Source organism: Dipodomys merriami, unplaced genomic scaffold, assembly GCF_024711535.1.
Source record: "Dipodomys merriami isolate MVZ:Mamm:240054 unplaced genomic scaffold, mDipMer1.0.p SCAF_14, whole genome shotgun sequence".
NCBI lineage: Eukaryota > Metazoa > Chordata > Mammalia > Rodentia > Heteromyidae > Dipodomys > Dipodomys merriami.
Window position 1 is genome coordinate 20765812 of NW_027202715.1, and position 26090 is coordinate 20791901.

Sequence of the window (26090 nt, forward strand, 5' to 3'; positions counted from 1 at the left end):
GAATTATGACTTTCCCATGCATCCTTTGTCCTCATCGCTGGAGGGAACACATCAGGCAGCTCTTCTCATCCTTTCTCCTCTCCATAATGGGTTCTTATGTTTCTTTCCAAGAGCCACCCAGCCCCTCGCCCACACTCTGGCTTCCTGCCTCCTTTTGGTAGTCTGCCCTCTAGTACTTGTGCCCACCATGCTGCTATCTTACCATGAGGTGGCATAGCCGGGGAGCTCTTGCCAGAGTCAGTGCAGTGCTGTGCTTTGCTGTGTGAGCTGAATAAACACACCGCCCACACTTAAAACAAGCGTTTCCCAGTTTCAGATATATATGTTTTTTAATAGTAACAAAGGTAAACTAATACAGATCTGCAGACAGTAGTACTGCATTTTGACGAATGTTATAAAGTGATGGTGGGAGAAGAGGGTCAGAGAGATCTTCATAGAGGTGTGGCTAGCTGAGCTTTTTCTTTTTTTTTTTGGTCCGGTTGTGGGGCCTGAACTCTGGGCCTGAGCACTGTCCCTCAGCTCGTCAGCTCAAGGCTAGTGCTCTACCACTTGAGCCACAGCGCCACTTCCGGCTTTTTTCTTTTTGCTTATGTGGTGCTGAGGAATCGAACCCAGGGCCTCAGGCATGCAAGGCAAGCGCTCTACCACTGAGCCAACTTCCCAGCCCCGAGCTTTTTCTTTTTTTTGGATATAGTCTTGCTATGTAGTTCCAACTGGGCTTGAACTTTTAATCCTCCCTACCTCCCCTTTCCTCTGAGCTGTGTTCTGAAGCATGATTAGAACTTCTCCAGGATGAAGGACCACAATAAAAGCTGGTTAAGGGTATCTTGAGTAGAAAGGAACAACTTATGGGCTTGATGGCACTTGGTGTGTTTGAAAATAGAGAATTTTCAGACTGGGAATGTGGCTTAGTGGTAGAGCGCTTGCCTAGCATGCATGAAACCCTGGGTTTGACTCCTCAATACTACATAAACAGAAAAAGCTGGAAGTGGCCCTGTGGCTCAAGTGGCAGAATGCTAGCTTTGAGCAGAGAGGGTAAGGGTGCCCAGGCCCTTAGTTCAAGCCTCAGGACAGGCAAAAAAAAAAAAAAAAAAAAAAGAATTTCTGGGTGACTAATGCATAGGGCTTGCACAGGCAGCACAGATGTTCTTCAACATCTGTTAGCTAGACGTTTCCCACTTGAGCTACTTGGTGTCTCTCTAGCTCCTTCCACCTTGGCCTGTGTCATCTGGATCTATAGCTCGCCTTCTGCCTCCTCCTTTTACCTCTGCCTGCTGGCCCTGCTTTTCTTGCCTTCTCTCTTACCAAATCTTCCTCCAAACACTTTAAATTCAGTTCGCTTGGATCAGTTCAGCAATTCCCCCACTGCCTATCTCCACACCCAATTTCAGTGAGTAAACCATCAGTCCTCAGCCAGCCAGAGGAACAAAAAGATGCTAAGCTTGGGAACCTGCTTCCTAGGTAGGCGGTTTAAATATCTACCATTCTGAGGGCCTCATTTGGATCCTGATCCAAACAAGCTGTTCACAAGCAGGGACCGCTGGATAGTTGGACACTGACTAGGTATTATTGATCAACATTTCAAGGTCTGATCCTGTTTTTGTGTCATGTTAAAACACTCTTTGGGGCCGGACGCCTGTAATCCTAGTTATTCAGCAGGCTGAGATCTGAGGATCATGGTTCAAAGCCAGCCTGGGCAGGAAAGTCCAGCTCAAGTGGTAGAGCGCTTGCCTTGAGCTGAAGAGCGCAAGGACAGTCCCCAATCCCAGAGTTCAAGCCCCACAATGGACAAAAAACAAAAAACCAACAAACAAAGATAAAAACACTCTCTGGAGAGGTACCATATTTCTAAGGACATGGGGTCTGGGATTTGTTTCAAAATAATGTAAGGGGGGCAGAGCAGCTAGGGGTGTAGTTAAAACATGATTGGCAGAGAATGGCTGATTATTGAACTTGAGAAATGTGTACATAAGGGTACATTATATCACTCTGTATGTGTGTGTGTGTGTGTGTGTGTGTGTGTGTGTGCGCACACGCATGCACACCCACTCCAGACCTGGGACCTGAACTCAGGGTCTGAATGCTGGCCCTGAACTTCTTTTGCTCAAGATTGGTGCCCTGTCACTTGAGCCATAGCTCCACTTCCAGATTTTTGGTGAATAATCAGAGATAAGAGTCTCATGGACTTTCCTGTCTGGGCTGGCTTTGAACTGTGATTCTCAGATCTCAGCTTCCTGAGTAGCTAGGATTACAGGCATGAGCTGTGGGCATGCAGTAAATCCTCCACTTTTGAGGGTGACTTTGGAAATTGGATCTTTTCACATGCATTCAAGGTAAGATAAGGTCATTTGAGTGGGTACTTTGAGTGGTACCTTTATAAGAAGGGGCTGCCACGTGAATGCCAGAGGCAGGGACAGAGCTGTATTCCAAGGAACGTCAAGGATCCATGGTTACCATGTGAGTGAGGAAGAGGCAGGAAGGATTCTCTCCTTAGGGGACATGACACAGCTGATATCTGGACTTCTATTCACTGGAACTATAAGACAGTAAGTCTCTGTTGTATGAGAATAAAATTAGAAAAATCCACTGAAGCTGGGTGCCAGTGGCTCACACCTGTAATCCTAGCTACTCAGGAGGCTGAGATCTGAGGATCAAAGCCAGACCAGGCAGGAAAGTCCATGCGACTCTTATCTCCAATAAACCACCAGAAAACCAGAAGTAGTGCTGTGGGTAGAGTGCTAGCCTTGAGCTGAAGAGCTGAGGGACAGTGTCCAGCCCCAGAGTTCAAGGGTCACAACTGACAAAAAAAAAAAAATCAACTGAAAAGTTTTAACCAGGAGGAGGAGGGGGAGGAAGAGGAAAGGAAAGAAGTGAATTGACTGAGCATGTTATAGGCATGTATGTACATATCACAATGAAACCCGTTTTAGACATTAATTTATGCTAATAATAAAATTAAACAATAGAGAAAAATGACTCTGTTAAGATCTTCTGTTTCCTGCTGTTTGTTATGGAGGTCCTAGGGAATGAATATAAGCCATCCTAGAAAGTAGGGCTGGGGGGTGGGGGGGAGGAGGCATGGATCTAGGGCTAGAATGTCTGCTTAGCGACTCTGAGAGGCCTGAGTTCAAAGTCCAGTACCACCACAACAAAGAAAGTTAATAAGCATCAACTACTTCCTTCCCTTTAAATTGTTGTTCTACTTTTCTCTCCTTCTATGACATCATAATCTACATACAAGGGTGAGGCAGAAAGTAAGAAGGAGCTGCAGAAAACTAGACAAACTGTACAAACAATGGCCTGATAAAACTATTCAGCCTCCCTAACCTTCCTGCCTTGCTTTGAATAATTGCTCTCTTGGAGCCACTGCTGGTTTTTACAGGAGTCATGAGTCCTACTTTAGTGTTTCAGCACTGCCAACTTGGAGCTGAGAGGTATGAAGGACTTACTTTCTTCCCAGTGAAGTGAGGGAAGGGGCTAGAATCTTTCTTCCTTAGTTCCCTCCCACTGGCTCAGGTGTTTCCTTGGCACTTGAATCAGTCTTGTTTTGGGTCACAATGTCTTGTAACTATATATGGGAATAGTAAGCTCATGAGTTACTTGGAGCAAAACGAGTCTTGTTCACCACTGGTTTCCTTCCTTCCTTCCTTCCCCTCTCTCTCTCTCTCTCTCTCTCTCTCTCTCTCTCTCTCTCTCTCTCTCTCTCTCTCTCTCTCTCTCTCTCTCTCTCTCTCTCTCTTTCTTTTTTGGTTGGTCGTGGGGCTTGAACTCTGGGCTTGGGCGCTGTCCCTGTGCTCTTCAGCTCAAGGCGAGCGCTCTACCGCTTGAGCCACAGCATCACTTCCAGTTTTTTGAGTAGTTTATTGGAGATAAGAGTCTCACGGACTTTCCTGCCCGGGCTAGCTTTGAACCATGATCCTCAGATCTTAGCCTCCTGAGTAGCTTAGGATTACAGGTGTGAGCCACCAGTGCCCAGTCCACTGTTTTCCTTTCCTGAACACATGGTCTCACACATGACAGATGGTGGGCGAAAGTAGCTGCCACAATAGTATTGCACTTGTGGTCAGTCTTCATGGTCATCTGGTGAAAGTTCTCTTTCAGAGGACTTGTCTGTCTTCCTGCCTTGCTTTGGGCTGTGGTAGGGACTGTTCTTCTCTATTTCTATGGAGTCTCCTCTATGAGAAGCCCATCTGATCTATGTGGGCCTGAGGGTGTCCATCTCACTAGGATTGGTGTTAATGATGTGTCTGCATAAGTTTTTTTTTTTTTCTTGAGAGGTTGATTTGAGAGTCTTTATCAGAAGGCTGGTGAATGCAGGCAGACTCTTGTCACAAAGACCTAAAGCCCCGTGAATACACAGAACCATCAGAGCAGGAGAGGAAAGAGAGACCAGAAAAACATCATCAACAAATCAGCTCCAGTGGAGAGCTGAAGTGGGAAGCCATGTTGACTGGAGGAGAGGCAAGAGACAGCACATGAGCAGACCAGAGACACGTGGCATGGTATCCGAGGGATAAATGTTAAAAGTGGTTTCAGAGAAGAAGCAAGAAAGTGGCTCAGTATTGTGTGTGTTTAGCGAGGAACTGGAAGAAGGTTTCCTGTTTGCACATACAGTTGCAGCCCTAAAGAAAACAATGAACTAGGGAAAGCACTTCCAACAAATGTAGGCTGGTTTCTGCGGAGTATTGAATAGATCATTCCTTGGGAGTGATTCTACTTCAGGAACAAAGGAGAATTTCAGATGCCAAGTTCCTATGTGAACAACGTATAAATGGTTGTTAGCTATTGTTAGCATTTTGGTGAACTTGTCTTACAAAAAACTCAGCTACTTCTTCACAAGATTTTTAATATCAAACAAGTTGTGATTCTTTTCCGAGAAGATTTTTTTTTCTGTTCAAACTTTCAAAATTCTCCAAAATAGGTGCTAGCTAGATTCAAAAGCGATGGACAAAATGGTACTCCAGTTTATTCATTCAGCTAGGCTCCTGATAAATAGTTGAGGTCACTGTTCCTTCTGTAGTCACAAGATGGCAGCATTGGGCAGCAGTAGCGGATAGGTCCACCCAGAAAGCATCTGCTAATGTCTGTGTGGGTGCAGACTCCATAAATAAAACTTAGGGGGGCATAAAGAAATCCTAACAAATCTGGTAATTCTTCTAGGTGCTTGGGCCAGTTTTGATGATAATGCTGTGCCGAGAAATACTTTTGTTCACAAAGGGAGCCTGTGTATTCAAGAATCTGAAAATTTCTGGTAGGCAAAACTCTGTGGCCAGAGGAAGGAGGGATGTAGAAGTTTAGATAGACCTCTTAGGATGTGAGGACATAAGTGAAAGCGAGCATTCCAACACTGGAGTGTTGCTACATGTCACTAAATGATGGTAGCATCACTGGGTGCTACCCTTCAACATGGCAGGGGCAAAACATTTTGTTGAATACTGCATTGCAGGGAATGCGAGCAGAGCTGTGATACCAGGAAAGGGCTAAGAGGTTGGAACACCACCTCTTCTGTACTCAGAAGAATTGGAACCCTGGAAAGGTCAATCAGGCCAAGCAGGATAAATGGGTAACTTACTACTAACTGGACCTGATGATGTTGAAGTCACAGTTGATTGGACCTTGTAATGGTTGAGACCATGGGGATATGATGAATGTTTATGTTACGGTCACCGCTTCTCACTGCTCCCTAACCATAGGAAGTTACTTATTATTATGGATACAAACTATACCTTATGTTGATGATTGCAACCACAAGATAGATTGATGTGTTATTTTTTTTTCTTCTAAATTTCCTTTTATTGTAAAGAGGCTGTAGGGGTTACAGTTACATGAGTAAGATAATGAGTACAGTTCTTGTTGAACATTGCTAACCTCTCCTGTTTTTTTCCTACAATCCCTTTTCTCCACCCCCCCCACTCCTGAAGTTGTAAAGTTCATTTCCAACATATTTCCTGCATGTACCTATAATAACCTTCCCTGTACTGAACTAAATAAATACACTTGCTATGGGAGCTCAGGGTTCAGAAGCCAGTGAGTGCAGGACCACCCCGGTACCCCACTTTTCTATCTTCTGTCTCCTTTCTCGTTTCTTTGGTTTTGGTATCCCATCTCTGCCCCTGGATGCAGTTAGCAACACTGTATTGCTAGCATATAATGTTTCTGTATTGCTAGCATATAATGTCCTTGTTTTGCTGAATCATGGTCTTATTGGCACAATTCCCTCTAAAGTGACCCTTTGGAAAATAGACTCCGAAGAAGGTACTGCTGGATTGTACACCTCTGCCCCCTGTGTGTACCTTGAAGATTTTCAATATAAAGACACTTCTTCCTCCAAGGATTGGTGCCGGCATTCTCCAAAGTGTGGACAATAGACACCCTGCATCTCAACCATTTTTTAAAAAAGTGGATTCCTGGGTTCACTGTGTATCTTCTGAGTTATATTTCCAACCATGAGGTCCAAGGATTGTTTTGAGTAAGCTTTCCTAGGTGGTTCTTTTATTATTTGAGGACATCTGGTACCAAAAGCATCTTCCACAGCCTTGGTATCAGGTAGGTCCAGAAAGTCATTTCCTCAAACAGCCTGAGGGATAGGAATAGAGCAAGAGGGAAAGGTGCCTGAGACCATAATAAGCCCACATGTGGCTGGGAAGGTGGCTCAGTAGTAGAGCGTTTGCCTCGCATGCATGAGGCCCTGGGTTCAATTGCTCAGCACCACATAAGCAGAAAAAGCTGGAAGTAGTGCTGTGGCTCAAGTGGTAGAGCACTAGCCTTGAGCTGAAGAGCTCAAGGACAGTGTCCAGGCCCAGAGTGCAAGTCCCCCCCCTACCCCACAAAAGCCCAAATAAGCCCACGTGTATCTCAGAATCACTCAGTCAGTCAAGCCCCTCTACCCTAAAGCAGAAGTTGAACCATCACACTGACAATGAAGCACAGAAAGTGACAGACATTAATTGCTGTTATCATGCAGCCTGCAATTAGTTTTGCACCAGTTATTTTAAGTGCTTCAACATGGGCAGGAAGGGTAATGGGGAAGGGGAGGGGTAGATAAATCTTAAAATCTAATGGAGTTATCAACTTGCCGAACAAGTAGATATTAAGACTACAAACCCTCAGCCCGAGATTCATTAGCCTCTTTCCTTTGAAATTGCTATCTTCACAGTCATGAGGTCTGTTTGTGTTTTCAGGAAGAATTCTCCTGGGGAGCAATTTCAGCAGCAGTTTTCAGAGACCAATGACGACTTCAGAAGTAAGTCAGCAACTGAAATGCAAAACAACTAGTAAACAGAAGGTAAAACATAGAAATTCTACTAGTAACCAAAGAAAAGCTGGCTTTGAACCAGGATCCTCAGATCTCGGCCTCTTGAGTAGCTAGGCCTACAGGCATGAGCCACCAGTACCCAGCTCAATAATTTAATGAACTCTGGGCCTTGTGCTCTTGCTTAATTTTTTTCCCCTCATAGCGGGCACTCTTGAGCCACATCCCCACTTCTGGTTCATTGCTAGTTAACTGGAAATAGAAATCTTTCAGATTTCTTTGCCTGGGATCTCAACCTCCTGAGTAGCTAAGATTACAGAACTGAGCCACTGGTGCCTAGCAGTAATTCACTTTTAACTTAGATATATATTAAAAATATTTTAATTGGTGTATCATTGTATATACAGTATTTTATTTATATGTATATGTTATATTAATTCATATGTATATTATATATTATATACATAATATCTATCATATTTATATACATATAAATACATAATATTTATACACTTTATACAGTCAATGTAACTGCATGTATTAACTGGATGAACAGAAACACAAAGAAAATGTCCCTCCAGACCCATTCTGTGTCCTGTTCCAGCCACAAGGCTGACTAGCTATCATTGATCAATGGGTAGGGCCACATGTAGAACAAAGAACTATGTCCCCAACTCCTTGTACCTGCTTTTGCCCTCACACTGGCTTAGAACTATGATCCTCCTACTCTTGCCTGGGTAGCTGGGATTACAAACATGTATCATCATTCTGAGATTTTGTTGAGATAGAGTCTTTCTAACATTTTGGCTGGGCTGGCCTTGAATAAACACCTTCCTATCTGTCCCCTCCAAGGAGCTGAGATGACAGGTAGGGGCCACCGTGCCTGGTTGCTGTTATCAATTTTAAAAAATTGCTTTAGCAGTGTTGGGTATGGAGCTCAGGGCTGTGCATGTCAGGCAAATACTCTACCATTGAGCTATATCTGTAGCCTGATATAGTTATTAGTTGTCATTTTTAGAAAGAGACTAGAAGCTGGGCACTGGTGGCTCACACCTCTAATCCTAGCTACTCAGGAGGCTGAGATCCTGAGGATTAGTGTGCAAAGTCAGCACCTGGCAGAAAAATCTTGAGACTCTCTCCAATTAACCAGCAAGCTCCCTACAGTCTCCCAAAACTTGACTGGCAGTATGATTTAAATGGTAGCCTGCATGCCCGAGTCGGGGGTAGGGGGGGGGGAGCCAGATCTATAGGTTGGTCTAGAGTTCAAGATCTGAAACTTGCATTAAAAAGAAAAGAAAAGAAAAGAAAAGGCTGAGGCAGGAGAATCACTTAAACAGGTTCAAGATCATCCTAGACAATATAACCAGACCTCATCTCAACAATAGGAGCAAGAACATGGGCTGGGAAGGTGGCTCAGTGGTAGAGCGCTTGCCTTGCATGTCTGAGGCCCTGGGTTCGATTCCTCAGCACCACATAAGCAAAAAGAAAAAAGCCGGAAGTGGTGCTGTGGCTCAAGTGGTAGAGCGCTAGCCTTGAGCTGAAGAGCTGAGGGACAGGGCCCAGGCCCAGAGTTCAGGCCCCACGACTGGACCCAAAAAACCAAAACAAAACAAACAAAAGCAACAGGAGCAAGAACAAGAACAAATATATCCCTCAGAAGCAGTGACACTACAGCCTAGAAAAGTTACAACTGGAAAATGTTACAGCTCTGTGGGGGTTTTATAGTTGGCAAGGTGAAAATTTCTCATTTTTCCAGTAGGCAAACCTTTCCCCCCCATGAGAAGTCCTGTCATAGTAACAATAGTAAGTAGTAGATAATAATAAAGTTAAATAATAGAAAAAAAGCAACTGAAAAACTGAAAGATGAACACATGACCAAGTGAGTAGCACAGTAGATGCTTTATGGAGACAATCTTGAAAACAATAGTTGAAGGGTTATTATTATTATTATTATTTTTTAATGAAGCTTAAAAAGCAGTAGGGAAAAACATGGGTCAGCAAGACATATTATGTGGTGGTAGTGCTGAAGCATGAAAGCATACTGGAAATGAATGGCTCAGGAAACATCAATCTGCCTGAGGAGCGGTCATTTTTCAAGCCCTGATGTGAATGCAAACCAAGATCAAAGTGTCATGAGTAGATCTGAAGGATATATTGGCTAATTTTGGTGTTGAAAGCAGGAACAGGAAAAGCAATAGACAAGCTGTACCATGAGCCTTAGCCTGCATTTTGGAGGTAAATGAATTTCTAAAATGAATCCACCCTCAAGTCAGTCTTGCAAAGGAGGTGGGGCTGTGCTATAATATACATGGAGGGGCTGAAAAGTTATTCAGTGTTATCCATCTTATCCGTAGGATGTCTGCAAGCAGCAGCCATAACTGAGCAGCCTCATGCAACTCCTACCACTGCTGTAGGCTTTATAAATGATACCTTTCATGTTAGTGGGAAGGCTCTAGATCTGCATCCTTTATAGCTCTGGTATTTGCTGTCCCTTTGGTGGGCCAGAGGCAGTGAGTACTATACCCAGAAGGCATTTGAGTTACCAGGGGTTGCAGTCACTGAAATTATTGCTGGCCCATCTTGAATTGATAAAAAATAGAAAAAGTCATATATAAAAGAGTTTTCTTTCTTTTTTTTTTTCCTTTTTGGCTGAACTGAGGTTTGAACTCAGAACCTTGAACTTGAAAGGATGATGCTCTATTGCTTGAACCATGCCTTCAATCCTGCTGTTTACTAGTCATTTTGGGGATGGAGTTTCAGGGGCTATTTTTGCTCAGGCTGGCCTCTAGCTTCTATCCTTCAGATCTCAGCCTCTTGAGTAGTGAGGATTACAGGTATCAACACCCACCTAAAGTACTTTTTAAAATTTTTATTAGTAAAATCAAAAGATTGGAAACAACTTTCATGGTCATCAGTAGGGCTTTGGGTAAATAAATAATGGTCCACCTATACTGAGACAGTGAGTTCTATTTTCCCAGGTCATTTGAGTTGGCAGAAGGGACTTTTAATGAGAAAATCCTTCTTTTGATGGGAATTGAACCCCAGGGCCTAAGCTGGTAAGCATGTGATCTATCACTGAACTATAACCCAGATCTATGTTTTGTTTGTTTATGCTTTTGCTAGTCCTGGGGCTTGAACTCAGGGCCTGGGTGTTGTCCCTGATCTTCTTTTGCTCAAGTCTAGTACAGTATCACTTGAGCTTTAGCACCACTTCCAGTGTTTTCTGTTTATGAGGTACTGAGGAATTGAACCCAGGATTCATGCATGCTAGACAAGCAATCTACCACTAAGCCACACTCCTAGCCTCCTATGTTTGTTTGTTTATTTGTTTTTCTTTGTCGGTAATGGGTCTGAATTCTGGGCCTGGGTGCTGTACCTCAGCTCTTCAGCTCAAGGCTAGCTACCATTTGAGCTATAGCCACGTCTGGCTTTTTCTGCGTATGTGGTGCTGAGGAATGGAACCCAGGGCCTCGTGTGTGCAAGGCAAGCATTCTACCACTGAGCCACCTTCCCAGCCCCTGTTTGTTTGTTTTTTAAAACAGTGTTTCAGGTAGAACTCTTGTACATGCTAGGCAAGCACTCTGCCATGGGGACTCATTCCCAGCCCTTGATATGTATTTTAAAAATGACAACCTCTAACTCTAGCTCAGGCTGACCTCGAACTCTCAATTTTTCTGCCTCAGCTTCCCAAGTGCTATGGTTACAGATGTGAACCATTGCTCCTAGTTTAGTCTGATAATCTTAAGTGGGTATGCTGAGAAGGAAATACATCCCCACAAAGTCTTTGCAGACAAGTGTGACATGGGAGGATTAAAAATGAAAAGAAGAAAGGGGCTCTGATTTCTCCTGCCAACACAGAAGTTTGCCAGCCCCAGTTGCTTCTTCATCCCAGACCTCAGGAAGCATAGATCATGAAGAGCAAAAAGCCCAAGGGCTGCTGGAGTCTTCTGAATGGCCTGAGAAACAAATGGAGATCTTGTTTCATCCACATATATTCCCTGGTAGCCTAGAATGACACAATGCTGCTAAGGTAAATGTAAGTCCATCATGTCCACTCTTTGGCACCTGAGAGACTGTCTTTGGACCAGAGACTATGAACCAGTGTAGTACATGGGAAAGTGGGAAGGGAGTAGAAGCAAATTTCCTGTAGTATCTGAACTTGTGTGAGGTGGGATTGTGCAGGGGTCACAGAGGTGAAGAAGGGACTCTTTGGAACAAGAACTGAAATCCGTGATGGGAAGGTGGCTCAGTGGTAGAGTGCTTGCCTTGCATGCAAGAGGCCCTGGGTTTGATTCCTCAGTACCACATAAGCAGAAAAAGCCAGAAGTGGTGCTGTGGCTCCAAGTGGTAGAGCGCTAGCCTTGAGCTGAAGAGCTGAAGGACAGCGCCCAGGCCCAGAGTTCACGCCCCATGGCCAAAAACAAAAAGAACTGAAATCCCAGTTTTCTCCAGTGTTTCAGCTAGAACAGGTTTTCTGTGTCATCTCACAATATCAGCCCAGGTCTTGCATTCCTCTGACCTTTGAAGGAGTGGAGACATAGCTGATGCCATTAGTCATTTATATTCTGATATATATATATATATATATATATGATATATATATATATATATATATATATATATATATATATATATATGGCTGAGAACAGGTGTCCTTGGGCACAACTAGGGTCAGTGGGGGGTATGATGGGGAACAAGACCTCCGTAAGTGAGCATCCCCCTGGGGGGACTTGGAATTCAGGATGTACATATGTCCTAGGCCAGCTTTGTCTCAGTCCACTGCACAATGCTTTCACTAATGAAATCACCAGGGATGAAATTCCTTTACAGGGAACAAGGAGTGTTAAGTAAGAGCTTCATAAATCATGGTAAGCAGTGCTGCCACCTCTCAGGTGGTTCTGCTGCAATACTCCTGTGAATCTGAGCCACCCGGGCACAAGCGTCTTCAGGCAGCTTTGCTTCATCCTCCAAGCTGAAGAAAACAGAATCCACCATCCCTCATGAGAGATCCCACCTCCACCTTTCAAGTAGTCTGAGGCCTCTTGCTTTCTGATCCTCACAACTTCAAACGTCATTTATTCAGAGGATTTAGAGGTCATATACATGCATGTGCACACACACACACACACACACACACACACACACACACAAGGGGAAGGGTGAACTTTCATACTAAGTTATCCTATGCACATACACGTGAGTGCATGTCACACACATACACACACACACACAGAGAAGAGCAAACTTTCATACTAATGTATCCCACAGCATGATCACTGTTCTGAAATACAATGGTGTGACATCACCTAAGAAGCTAAGAAGTAGCCTGAGTAGTTTGAGGAGGAGGTTGACTTTGGAACATGTGCAAAATTCCTAAAGTTGGAAACATTTTGGTCCTCCAAGTTCAACGAAATAAAAGGACAGTATATCTGCCCACAGGACAAGGGAGGAGAGGGCCAGGAGTGTGCTATGAAGGACAAAGGAGAGTCATGAGGTCTTGCTAGTGATTTTAGTCTTTATTATAAGAGCACATGAAAAATTCCAGAAAGTTTTTAAGGGGAAGCTTAGGAGAGCTTTTTGTTGTTGTTGGTCTTAGGACTTGAACTCTGGGCACTATCTCTGAGCTTCCCCCTGCCCTCCCAAGGCTAGCACTCCGTCATTTGAGCCACACCTCCACTTCTGGCTTTTTTGTAGTACTTGGAGATAAGAGTATGATGGATTTTCTGGCATGGGCTGGCTTTGAAGTGCAATCCTTAGTACTCTCTGCCTCCCAAATGTCTAGGATTATAGGAATGAGCCAATGGCACCCAGCTTCCAAGTGTGTATTTTTAAACAGGTGAGAGAAGAAGAGTGGATGGAGGAGGAAACTAGTAGGCTCAGAAATGAGAGGTGGTGTTGGCAGTAGGGGTATACAGGAAAAAGTGGATTCCCAGCGGAGTTAGTGGTAAATGCAGTGGGTGAGGAATAGGGATGAGTTAGGGTGAATTCTAGTGGGCATGTTCTGCTTCTTGGCGAGTGAATGATGGGATTATGGTGGGGTCCTCCAATGTCAGCATGCAGGGACAGGTCTGAATTTCTCTGTAGTATAAAAAAGCAGAACAAGCAGGATCTTGCAGGAAAAGACTGCCCAGTCTTGAGGTTTGGGTCAGAGAAAAACTAGCTGCTAAGGATTCACAGGAGAATTGGTAGTGGTTGGGGGGAGAAATGTGGTAACAGGAATGAAGTTATTTCCCTTGAGAAACAGATTGACTGTACTGTCTTCCATGCTCCCCACCCTCAACATCTCCTGTGGACTTTTCCATTACCACACAGAGAGGTGACTTCTAAGTTGCATAAAGGTCAGGAGATACATGTTCTACTTTTAGGAAGATGAAGGTGAGGGGTCTGATCTGCAGAGACAAAGTTCTGCAAAGTGCTTTCCTCCTGGCTTACCCAGATTTTCCTGTGATAAAAGGCAAGGCAAAGAGCTGGGCCCAGGTGGCTTACATCTGTGATCCTAGCTACTCAGGAGACTGAGATCTAAGGATCCCCATTCAAAGCCAGCCTGGGCATGAAAGTCCATGAGACTCTTGCCTCCAATGAATGACCAAAAAGCCAGAAGTAGAGTTGTGGCTGTAGTGATTGAGCACTAATTTTAGCATAAAAAGCTCAGGGACAGTGCCCAGGCCTTGATTTCAAGCCTGGGGACTGGCATTAAAAACAAACAAACAAACAAGAATTTGAGTTTTCCCAGCAGTTGATAGCTAGGCAAAGAGGAATTTGCATCTGGTATTTGGAAGGATTAAAAAAATGGGGATGATTAAAGCAGAGACTTACTGGAAGTATACAGAATAGCGTGTTGAGCTGCCAGGAAGGCTGCAAAGCATATTTTGGATCTCTCCCATTAAAAAAAAAAATTGGCAATACTGAGGATTGAACTCAGCACCTCATACTTCCTAGATAAGCATTCTATCATTCAGGGCCCAGAGCTTGCTCAGCTTTCCTTGGCTGACATTTTCACCATTTGAGTCACACCTTCAGCCTAGTGGATTTTTGTTGGTTAATTGGAGATGGAGTGTCATGGGCTTTTCTGCTCAGTTGGCTTTCAATCATCATCCTATGGATCTCAGCCTTCTGAGTAGCTAGGATTATAGGCGTGAGTCCTCTAGCACACAGTCAAGTTTCTCATTTTTGCCTGGGGTTGGTCTTGGACTACGATCCTACGAACTCTGCATCCCATGTGTTGTACAGAGAGAAAATGAAGAAGCTACATTGTGAGAGGCTGAATCCAGAGTCTTTATGGTAGACTCCTGCCTCAAAGACCAGCAGCCAGCAAATACACTTAACACTGTTAGGAAATAATGTGAGGGTCAGGGGGCAGGGTCACAGGAAATGGAGTCCCAGGCACTGGACCAACAGGTTTAGTAACCTATCATCCGACTTCCTGCCCTTGCCTCCAGGGATTCAGGTATGCCTATCACCTGGGAGGCTGGGGCTTCACCTTCCCCCACCATGAAGGCAGATGCCAGACCCTACCATCTACCAAGTGGCTGTGATGGCGCAGGCCAGATCCCATCTCCCTACTATGTAGCTGGGATCACAAGCATGTGCCATTATGCCCAGTCCTTGAATTAGTATTTTAATATAGAACAAAATATTAAACTTTTGAATTGAAATAAAGAAGAGAAATTCTGTACTATTTCTGTTTCTTGGATACAGGAATGACATTTCTCTCTTATGCTTTTTGAGAGCAACTTGTATGTATTGAAGGCACTAGATCTGGGTTTTGTGTATTTTATAATTGATCCTGATTGATAAAAGATGAATGCAACTAGGAAAATATTGGCAAAAATGGAAGCAAAAGGGGGAAGTTAACTGGTTGAGAGCATGTATGTTTGGCCAGGTCTCAAATGGGATAGGGTGGCACATTAATCAACTTTTCTGTCACTAAAGCAAACTATTGAGGTAACTTATAAAGAGGATTATTGTGGTTCATGGTTTTGGAGGTCCCTGTCCAAGATTAGGTGGATTTACTACCCCAGGGCCTCAAGTAGGGGTACCAGATGGCATTGCCTGGGTGATTGTGGCAAAGTAATTCACTTACCTCATCAACCAAGAAGCAAAAAAGTCCAAGGAAGGGGTAGGGGTCTCATACCTTCCTTGCATGGCATGTCTCTGGTGACCTGAGAATCCTCCTCTCCTCAAGGTCCCACATCCTAAAGGTCCACCACCTGGAGGACCAAGGTGGACCTGGGGGGAGGCATTTACCTAAATCATAGTGATAGCATGGGCACAATCCACTACTGGTACCACAGAAAACCCTTCCTGGAGGTGTCAGGGAAACAACATGAGAATACCTGGGAGTATGGGGTAGGAGGATCATGAAAGGAGGCAGGAGGAAGCAGGAAGGGGATGTGGAGGGTGCCAAACACTAACCTCACAGTTTCTGACTTAAAACATAACACTGGGCCACAGATCGCAAACATCTTAATGTCTGCATGCATCCCATTATGATGATTGATATATCATGCTTTGTAAGTAGAACTTGAGAAAGTCCTTAATCAATAGAAAGCCCACAGATTGGGAGAAGATCTTCACTAACCATACAATGAACAAGGGTCTCATGTCTAAAATATACTTAGAACTCAAAAAAATTAAATCCCCCAACAACAAATCCTCAAAGAAACAACTGCCTGATGAATAAGTGGGCAAAAGACTTAAAGAGAAACTTCTCTGAAGAGGAAAGAAGGATGGCCACTAGACACATGAAGAAATGCTCAACCTCTCTAGCCATAAAAGAAATGCAAATCAAAACAACATTGAGATTCCACCTCACCCCAGTTAGAATGGCTAGAATCAAGAACTCTAATAACAACAGATGCTGGAGGGGATATGGACAGAAGGGAACCCTACTGCATTGTTGGTGGGAGTGTAAACTTGTTCAACCACTTTGGAAGGCAGTATGAAGGTTCCTCAAAAGACTCCACATAGAGCTCCTCTATGACCCAGCAATCCCACTTTTAGGTATTTACCCAAACGATCACAAACAAGGTCATACTAAGGTTACCAGCACAACTATGTTTATTACAGCATCATTCACCATAGTTAAGATATGGAACCAAACCAGATGCCCCTCAGTAGATGAATGGATCAAGAAAATGTGTGTATATATATATACACATACATACATACACAATGGAATTCTATGCCTCCATCAGAAAGAATGACATTGCCCCATTTGTTAGGAAATAGAAAGACTTGGAAAAAATTACATTAAGTAAGCCAGGCCCAAAGAAACCTAGATCCCATGGTTTCCCTTATTTGCAATATAGCATATGTTTAGAACAAGCAGAAAAGGTCAAAAGCTATGACCATATATCTTATATGACCATATAAGATGATGCTAAGTGAAATGAACCCTAAGATAGGGACACAAGAAGTTTTATCTTTGTTGCTGTTCTTTTTAATGTACTTATAATATACTATGTGATTTTTTTTTGTTTCTCCCCCATGGTATAATGCCTGTTTTCACTGTATTTGATTCTAGTGCCTTACATCTTGTATATACATTTTTCTAATTTGGAGATGGGAAGGGGAATAAAAAGCTGAAATAATGATACATATTGACCCAGTGTAACAATGAGATGTACAAGACTCTATGTTGCAATTGACCTTTACAACTTCTGGGGGGTGGGGAGGGAGGAGTTGGGGAGTCAGGGAGGGGAGGGATGGTAGGAGAAAAACAAAGGAGGAGGTAACAATCCTCGATAGGAAATGTACTCACTACCTTACTCATGGAACTGTAACCCCCTCTACAGTATCTTTAAAATATATATATATATTAAAAAAAAGTCCCTTTTCATCACTTTTGGATGGTGTCTGTGTGTGTGTGTGTGTGTGTGTAGGGGAGGGGGAACAGCTGGAGGTGATTCTGAGAAGGAAAAGCAGCATAGCTTTGCTCTTAGTTTCAGTTCCAGGCTGTAAAAACTTCCACCAATATTGGCTTTATTTTTATTTTGCACACGTTTCTAAAATTCTTCTCTTGTCTTTTAGAGCAGAGGAAGATTCTTCTTGACAGAAACAGTGTACACTTGGAAGTGACACTTATTGGCCTTTCACAACATTAGCCGTTCCAGCAGCTGAGCTACTTAGCTGGCAGATAGGGTTCGTACAGTGCGGAGAATAGGATTCTTATTTTAGTGCACCCATGAAAATTAGGAAAAAAAGCTAAAGAACCAACTTCCGCAGCGAGCAGGGTTCGAACCTGCGCGGGGAGACCCCATTGGATTTCAAGTCCAACGCCTTAACCACTCGGCCATCGCTGCTACAAGGAAAAGGGGAAGGCGGAGACACTTTAGTGTAAGAACCATTGCGCTCGCGCCTGACTCGAGAAGAGGCGGAGCCTGCCACCGCCGCCGGCCGTTGTCGGGGAAGGAGCCGCTGGGGGTAAAAAGACTTGCCTTGCACAACACTGGCGTGGATGCGATAAAAGCTGATGGGAAGGTCGGGGTACCGACCGGTCTTAAAAGCCTTCCCTTGGCTTTGTTCTGAAAAGCACAAGCTAACTTGGGTTGTGGGCATTGGCCTGCTGGTTTTTCTTTTCTCTCCCCTACCGCTTTTCCTTTGCGTGTCTGGAGCGGCTGTGAAACAGAGAAGCAAAGATCCGTCCCGTCCCGTGTGGCGGGCCCGCGCTTCGGAAAACGTCCGCTACTCCGCGGGAGCTCGAGGCGCGCGGGCCTCCGGCGCCTTTGGGCCTGGTGCTGTCCAGGGCGGGAAGTGCGAGAGGTGTGCGGGTTCGAACCTAGGGGTTACCCCTTCCGGGTGTGTTTTCCTCGTAGCCGAAGGCAGCTGGCCCCAGCTCTCTCAGGACCTGTGTGAGAACCAAGTTCTGCACGTTGGTCTGCCGTGGTGTTCTTTGCCCGCCGGGTCGTCACGGTGTGTGGCGCGCGGCCCTCGGCGCCTTCCCCAACTTCCGGGGTGGAAGTCAGGAGGGCAGCGCGGGCGCGGGCCGCCCCCAGGCCGCCGAGGCCCCAGGCGGCCAGGCTCCCGGGCGAGCCCCGCTGCTTCCCGGCCTGCTCCAGCAGCCTCGGCCACGCGCTTTTCAAGAACCAGTTTACAGTTCCCGCGGCCTTCCAACGGCGGAAGCCCTAAGGCCGCAGGCCCTTGACCTTCAGAAGCACCAAGGTTAAGAGCGTCCCGCGGCCGACCTGCGGGCTCGGACCTTTCTTTACTGATGGCGGGTGGCTACACCCCACTGGTGGAGGACTGAGAATGAGTTAAGCGTAGTTTTCTCTAATTCGAGATTCTTCTGGCAGGAATTGTATCTTTTTGTAAAATTATTATGTTTTGTGTATGTGGTACCAAGGAATCAAGCCCAGAGCCCCACGATACGCTAGGCCCGCACTCCACCACAGTCCCAGCTTTTCAAAATGCGTTTAAATCTATTTTGTTTTAAAATTATGAGTGGTCCAATTTTTAAAAATATAATTACAGATCATATAAAATAATATTTATCGAAGTGAATTCTAGGAAAGGGAAACATTTTTTATTTTTATTTTTTAATTTAAGACAATTTAACATGTCAGTTTATGAGTACAACATATCTTGATAAATGTCACTTTATTCCATCCCTACCCCCACCCCACTAATTCCCTAGTTATGTTATTTTTTTTTTTCAGGATATATGTCTTTGTGTTTTTGGATTCAACCTTACTGGACACTTGTCCTTAGTGAACATTCAATAAAATTTTACCTATTTGACTTGAATTCATAACAATAACCTTCTTTAGCTCTGAATTACAGAGCCAGAATACATAACTGCTGATCTTTTAGTTCCATTTGTGTATATATATATATATATATATATATTTTTTTTTTTTTTTCCTCCTGTACTAGGAACTGGCCCAGGCCCTCATGTTTGCTAGGAAGGCGTCATATGAGGGTGGCCTTAGCCTTAGCACATTGATTTTGACCATAATCAAGAGCTTCATCTTCACAATCCTCAGCTTATACATATAGGCCAGTTACTTACTTAAATTAATTAAAATATATAGTTAACGTTCTAAGAAAGAAAACACAACAGGAGCCAGTATGAGTGATAGAGGAGTGCTTATGGGGAAGGTAGGCAGCACTTACAAGGAAACATGTCCAAGTAATGAAAGTTTTTGACATTCTTTTTTTTTATTGTGAAAATACCGTATAGAGGGGTTACAATTACATAGGCAAGATAATGAATACATTTCTTACCAAGCATTGTTGCCTCCTCCTTTGTTTCCCCTTCCCATCCCTTCCCATCTCCCACCCCTCCCACCCCTTGACATTATTTTATAAGCAAGGTGAGTTTAGCTCTTACTTTTCTGAATGACAAGTGCAAGTTTAAAGGAATACAAGAGATTAATTACATACATGCCACCAGTAGGCTTTTGGGCACTTTTCCAAACAAAGAACATCCTCTTCAAATATATATATATATACACGCACACACACATACATATACATGTACATATACATACACACATACACATATATATGCAAATGCATATTTTTCTTCCCAGTGCTAGGGATTGAAGTAGGGACTTGCTCTTGTTAAGCAAGCTCTTTACCACTTGAGCCTTGCCCTCAAGCTCTGAGTTGGGATATTTGAAGAATATCTTGATTATGAAACCACTTCCTCTTTTTGTGTTGTTGGTTCATTTTTCAAGTAAATATATAACAAGATGGAGGGCTGTTCTGTTACTGAGGAGCTCTAAAAAGAAGTGTTACAATTTTTGACCCAAAGTAGAATGAATGTATATGTATATATATCTATATCTATCTGTATGTATCTCTCTATACATAGATATCTCATGTTTTCCCCCTTTCCCTTTCCTTTCTGGTCCTGGGGCTTGAACTCAGTGCCTGGGTGCTATCCCTAAGCTTCTTTTGCTCAAGGCTAGCCCTCTACCACTTGGGCCACAGCTTCACTTCCAACTTTTATTTATTTATTTTTATCATTTATTGGAGATAAGAATCTCATGAACTTTCCTACCTGGGCTGGCTTCAAACCATGATTCTCAGATCTCTGCTTCCTGAGTAGCTAGAATTATAGGCTTCAGACACTGGCGCCATCTAGTCTGTCTTTTTTGGTGCTTAATTGGAGATATAAGTCTGGTGGACTTTCCTACTTGGGCTGGCTTTGAACCATGACCCTCAGATCTCAGCCTCCAGAGTAGCTAGGAGTATAGCATAAGCCACCAGTGCCAGGCTCAAAATATATTTTTTTATTAAAAAAGTTGTATTAACCAGGAGAGGTTAGAACATAAAAGACTGGCTTCCGAACTTGGCTTTTCAGCCAGTTGTGCCTGCATTTTAATCCATTTTTGATTCACTTTTTCCTGTCAAACATTTTCCCATTTCTTCTCAGATATCTTGACACCTGTAAAGTATAATAAACAATTGAAAAAGATATTTGGGACTGATTTGGTTGTCATTAATTGCAGCACTGAGGCATTTATTTCTTTACAAGTTTAGTAGTTAGCTGAGAACCTTTGGAATAGTCAGATGAACTACCTTTTCATACATACCTGTATGTCTTTGACAATTACCTTTTTGACATTAGGATAGCTAAGTCATGCTGGGGATGTAACATGAAACCTTAGGTTTCCTATTCCTTAAAATATGGGTAAAAAGATATAGTATCTAATTGAGAGATGTGAACATTGTTTAATGTCTAAATTATAATTTATGGCTATGAGTATTACATTAAATCTAATGTGCTAGCATAGTGTATGACACATAATAAATCCTCAATACCAACTAATAAAATTAGAGGCACCATTAGTGTTTGTTTAGAGTCAACTCTGCATAGTTACGGAGAGCCTGGTGTTAGCTCTTAATTTTTGAGTTGTTTAGATTAAAGGAAAAGCTGGTTCTACTTTCTCTTACAGTTACATTTAACCTTTAAAATTAAAACGTAATTTTTATGTGGGTGATATTTAAAGAAAGCGTTATTTCAGATCATTATTTTATTTTGTTTTTTTTTGGCTGTACTGGGGATTTACCTCAGGGCCTTGTATTTGCTAGGCGAGTGTTCTACTACTTCAGCCATACCTCCAGTTCTTTTGCTTTTTCATTTTTTTTTTTCTTTCTGATAGGGTCTCATGCTTTTGCTCAAGCTGGCCTACAACCATGATTCTCCTATCTCTGCTTTCCAAGTTGCTGGTATTACAGGCCAGTTCTATGATGAACAGCTTATTGTTCTGTTTTAAAACATTAATTTTGGCTGGGTAGTGGCTACTCAGGAGGCTGAAATCTGAGGATTGTTATTCAAAGGTAACTGGGCAGAAAGCCCATTAGCGACTCATCTCCAATGAACTACCAAAAAAGCAGGGAGTAGAAGTGTGGCTCAGGTAGGTAGCACTAGCCTTGAGTGTGAAAGCTCAGAAATAGCACCCAGACTCAAAGTTCCATCTCCAGGAGAGGCATAAAAACCAAACAACAAACACAAACAAAAAACAAAAGAAAAAACAAACTTTAATCCTGTCTTTCAGTATAATTTGCTGCACTTTGTGGAGTATTGGAGTATTGATGTACTACTAATTATAAATTTTAATTTCATTAAAAATATGAATTATTGTAGGCACCAGAATGTAAAATACTAATTGAAAAAAGGAAGCATGACTGGGCTTTATTTTAATTTAATTTTTGAGTCGGTCCTGGTGTTGGAACTCAGGGCTTGAATTTTTCTTTTAATTCGATATTTGGGGCTTCAGTACTCTGTGCTATCCCAGTTCAATTAGGAATTTAAACATTTTTTTTTTCTGCTTCCCTCCTTCCCGTCTGCCTTCTTTTCCTTGTTTTCTTCTCATGCCTGTATCCTCCATTCTTCATTTCCGCTCCGGGGCTCTTGGAAAGATGAAATATTCTATGGTAGTAGCTTTCAAGTCCCCATTCTCTCTTTCCACTCTTGGACATTTTTGTAGGTGTCGGATCCAGTAGAGTATTGTAGTAGAGAGACAGATTGAACTCAGCCCCTAATATAGCATGGACAAGTGGGAATTTACAGCTAAAGAGCTGGGTGGGAATCAGTAGATGGAAAATTACCAAGAGGATGCATGAGTGGTAAGAAGTATTTGACAGGATTCTTGATGAAGACAGGGCTAGATGGTCAGATATCATAGAAAGGGAGGAGAATGAAGACCTAGATGATCAGATAGTGTTAGGGAGGAGGTAGTCTTGATAAATTGACTGTATTGGGGCTCTTTGTCAAACTTGGGCTTTACAAATTAGTGCTCACATATGCCCAGGGGGATGTTCTGATACCTAACTATAGTTTATCCAAACAAAATCTTTGTCAGGCTAATGAACTTAGTGGGTTTGCCCTGTGTGGAACTCTTCTCTAAAATGGAGAAATACCTCACATCTCAAGCAACTCTCAAATATTTCAATGGACATTCCTGTATATCTTATTTATAATTTTCTGAACCTAGAATCCAACTTTGATTTTTTTTTTTGTTAGTCATGGGGCTTGAACCCTGGGCCTAGGTGTTGTTCCTGAGCTCTTCAGCTCAAGACAAGCACTCTTAACACTTCAGCCACAGCGCCATTTTTGGTTTTCCGTTGGTTAACTGGAGGTAAGAATCTCACAGACTTTTCCTGCCCTGGCTGGCTGGCTTTGAACCTCCATCCTCAGATCTTATCTGCCAGTGTAGCTAGGATTACACCGGCGCCTGGCTTGATTTTCTTTATGAAGTTTTTTCTTTTTCTCAGTTTACTATAGTCTGAATTTCCAAGACTACAGCCACTTGGGTATATCAAAGGAAGATTATTTCATTTTGTTCTGTATTGTATTGAGAGTTGATTACTGTTTTAGAAAAATTGCATTCCACTGCAGTGCTGTTTATGGTATTTAAGTTGATGATATAACACATCTTTATCAATCAATGGACATTTGTAGCTGTCACATTCACTGTGATTCTCTGCATAAGGGGGAAACCATTTATGCCTTCCAGTGTCAGTGTGCTATGAAAATTTGCAAAATAAAACACAGTCCCTGTGAAGGTGGGGCCTGAAGAGAGATGGAAAAATGGAGATTTGTCTGTGAGGAGCATTGTAACTGGAGAGAAGGGAGAGAAGGCCAGACTTGTTACTTGTGATTTTGTAGATTTGATATAGAGGTTGCCAGGCATTTCCTCAAATGGCTTCTATTTTCTCAATGAGGTAAGAGGTGGGGGGGAAGGGAGAGAGAGACTCAACTTGCTTTTGTAGTACATACAGCTTTTGAAACAGGAGCAGATTCATCTGAAACACCTTGAAAGGTGCTAAAAATATTATGTGTCGTTTGAGTGAAAGAAGTGTAATGATTATAAACAGGAATTTTTCTTATCTTTGAATCTCAAAAAGACATTATAGAAGTTGGGTGAGTGGTACAGGCCTGTTATCCCATCAGTTGGGAGACTGAGGCTAGAGAAGGCCAGCCAGCAAGCAAATAAACAAAAAAACTCTTTAAAAAGTATTATAGGGCTGGGAGGGTAGCTCAGCGTTAGAGTGCTTGCCTTGCATGCATGAGGCCCTGGGTTCCACTCCTCAGCACCACATAAACAGAAAAAGCCCGAAGTGGCCCTGTGGCTTAAGTGGTAGAGTGCTAGCCTTGAGCTGAGGGATGACGCCCAGGCCTAGAGTACAAGACCCATGACCACCCCCTTACCCCCCGAAAGTATAGCTCTTCAAAAAAAAGTACACATTAAAAAAAACACCCTTGTAATTTTGAGGTATTATGTATGGGATAAAATGGACTCATTTTCATTTCTTAGGGGTTTTCATGGCAAGAAGTAATTGTATGCCCTTCTGGTTAAAGAAGTGATTGCATAGTGGAGGGTTTATCTTTCAAGAGGGGCTACTGTTAGGGATAGAATTATCTTCTTTTTTTGGAGCCTTCTTTCTGTGCTTCTAATCTTCCTGTTGGCTTCTGACGGAAGGCTTCAAATTAAGGGCTTCTCGGTATATTCAGTTGAATGACTTTGGGACCAGTCCTGATTCTCAAAAGTAAAACACACTTTTGATTACCTCAGGAAGATTGCTACTAATGGCTCTGATTTATTTTCCTTGTTTTTTCTTCCTCCCATCTCTTCTACTCCTAATCTTTGTTTGTTTGCAAGAGAATGTAAGCCAAAACTTTCAAGTCTGAAAAGTATAAAGAAAAGAAACAAGTAGATAGGGAAGGAGCATAAATACTGAACAAGACTGGGCAAGATTACAAAAAGGAATGACTGTGAAAATCTGGAAGAGGGCCAGGATACTAAAATGCAGCTCTATGTAGTTTACAGGAACGATTTAGTGTTTATCATGCTTCACTGATCACACAGAGAGAGCCAGATCTTTCTGGTTTTGTTTGTTACCCTATAGTTAGCTATGGAAATCTGACATAGATGATCTGTGTTTTCTGTCAGCCAACAGATATAAATACACAGGATCATAGGGCCACTGCGTGATTTGAATTGTTAGGAGAGGACCCCTTGTGGCTAGAGTGGGAAATACTTCAGCTCTAGCCTATCTTAGAGGCTGCAAACATTTGTTTAAGGGAATTGAAAAAAATAAAAATAAAAAAGCACTCATGAAATTCCCCAAAGCTCTTTAAAACTACATTTCTAGATATTTATTTTATCTAATTGTTTTGTTAGTACCACTAATATGATTTTATCTGAAGTGCATTGCTTAAGGGTTCAATGTAATTTGAAGCATTTCAGGTTTTATCCATTTATTTCATATATTCATGGAAAGAATAGAGATTCTCATGTTCATCTTGAGGAAGGAGAGAAGGAGTGTAGAGCAGGTAGGTATAACTTATTGTGGTTTTACAGCTAGGCAAGCTTATTACAGAATCTGGATATCTTATCTTGGGCTCAATTCAGCAGTCTTGGTTTGGAAAACATTCGTTATTAAAGCTCTAAAACAAAACCTCCTATTTTGCAAGTGTCAAGTGATTTCTTTATTCAAGTAAAGATGGATTGAGAGACATAAAACTTACTCTTTGTTTCTCTGTGAAAAGAGGCTATTCCTAGATTCTGGGGGAAGGGAACTGCTTAAAAAAACGGAGGAGGACTGTATGTGAGCAACTAAGAATCTTTAGATAAATGTCAATTATGCACATTTAAATGGAAGCTACATAAAAATGCACTTACTTTGCAGGCGTCTCTGAAAATCATATAAAATGAAACCTCTTTCATAGTTGATTCTCTCTGACAGTCCCCAGACCCTGCCTTTCCTCTTGGCTCCCTGACATTTGTTCCAAGAGTGTCTAATAAATAAATGCTTTCTTTTAGTTTGAGTTCAGCCCTTTAAGAACAGAACTGCCAACAATCAAATGAGTACTCATATTTTAGTTAACACCTCTTGTTTTAGAAGCTATTAGAAGAAATTCAGAAAAGTGGTAATGTCCAAAAGCACCATAAAAGTTCAAATGTGGTGTCAATGATTTGGTGACATGTTAAGCAATAAGGCAAAGACGTGCAGTATTGTTGGGGTGAGTGTTAACATATTGTTCTGGTGATTATTTGGATATTGGCAAAAAGAAGAGGAAATGCAGAAAAGGATAGCTTAAGAAAAAAAGTTTTTGGTGGAAAATATTTTGTTGGCTTATATTTAATTAATTGTTGCACTTATGGAGTTCTTGGTAAATCTTTAAAATACTCCCCCTCCCCATTTTCATTGTTATGATTAAGTTGTACAAAGGGGTTACAATTCTGTAAATCAGGTTATGAGTAAAATGCTACTTGGTCAATGTCATCCCTTCCTTTGTTCTCCCCTATTTTTCTACCAGTTTTAATTCTTTACTGATAGTTACTTGGTTCCTCATAAATACTGGAAACAGAAAGTGTGATGT

The 26090-nt window shown here is 42.5% G+C and overlaps 1 protein-coding gene and 1 non-coding gene across 2 annotated transcripts in view; one reads left to right on the plus strand and one right to left on the minus strand.

Annotated features, from left to right (window-relative positions):
- Nucleotides 1-299: 299 nt before the first annotated feature.
- The window catches only part of Ctnna3 (catenin alpha 3), a 1374363-nt gene continuing 1348572 nt past the window's right edge, over nt 300-26090 (plus strand). The window contains exons 1-2 of the mRNA XM_070021006.1: nt 300-2546; nt 7182-7243. Of these exons, the coding sequence (XP_069877107.1) occupies nt 2500-2546; nt 7182-7243 (109 nt within the window). The 5' untranslated portion in view covers nt 300-2499. The remainder of the gene's footprint in view (nt 2547-7181; nt 7244-26090) is intronic.
- Nucleotides 17475-17556, minus strand: Trnas-uga (transfer RNA serine (anticodon UGA)). Its single transcript has one exon. It is a non-coding gene; the product is annotated as a tRNA-Ser (tRNA).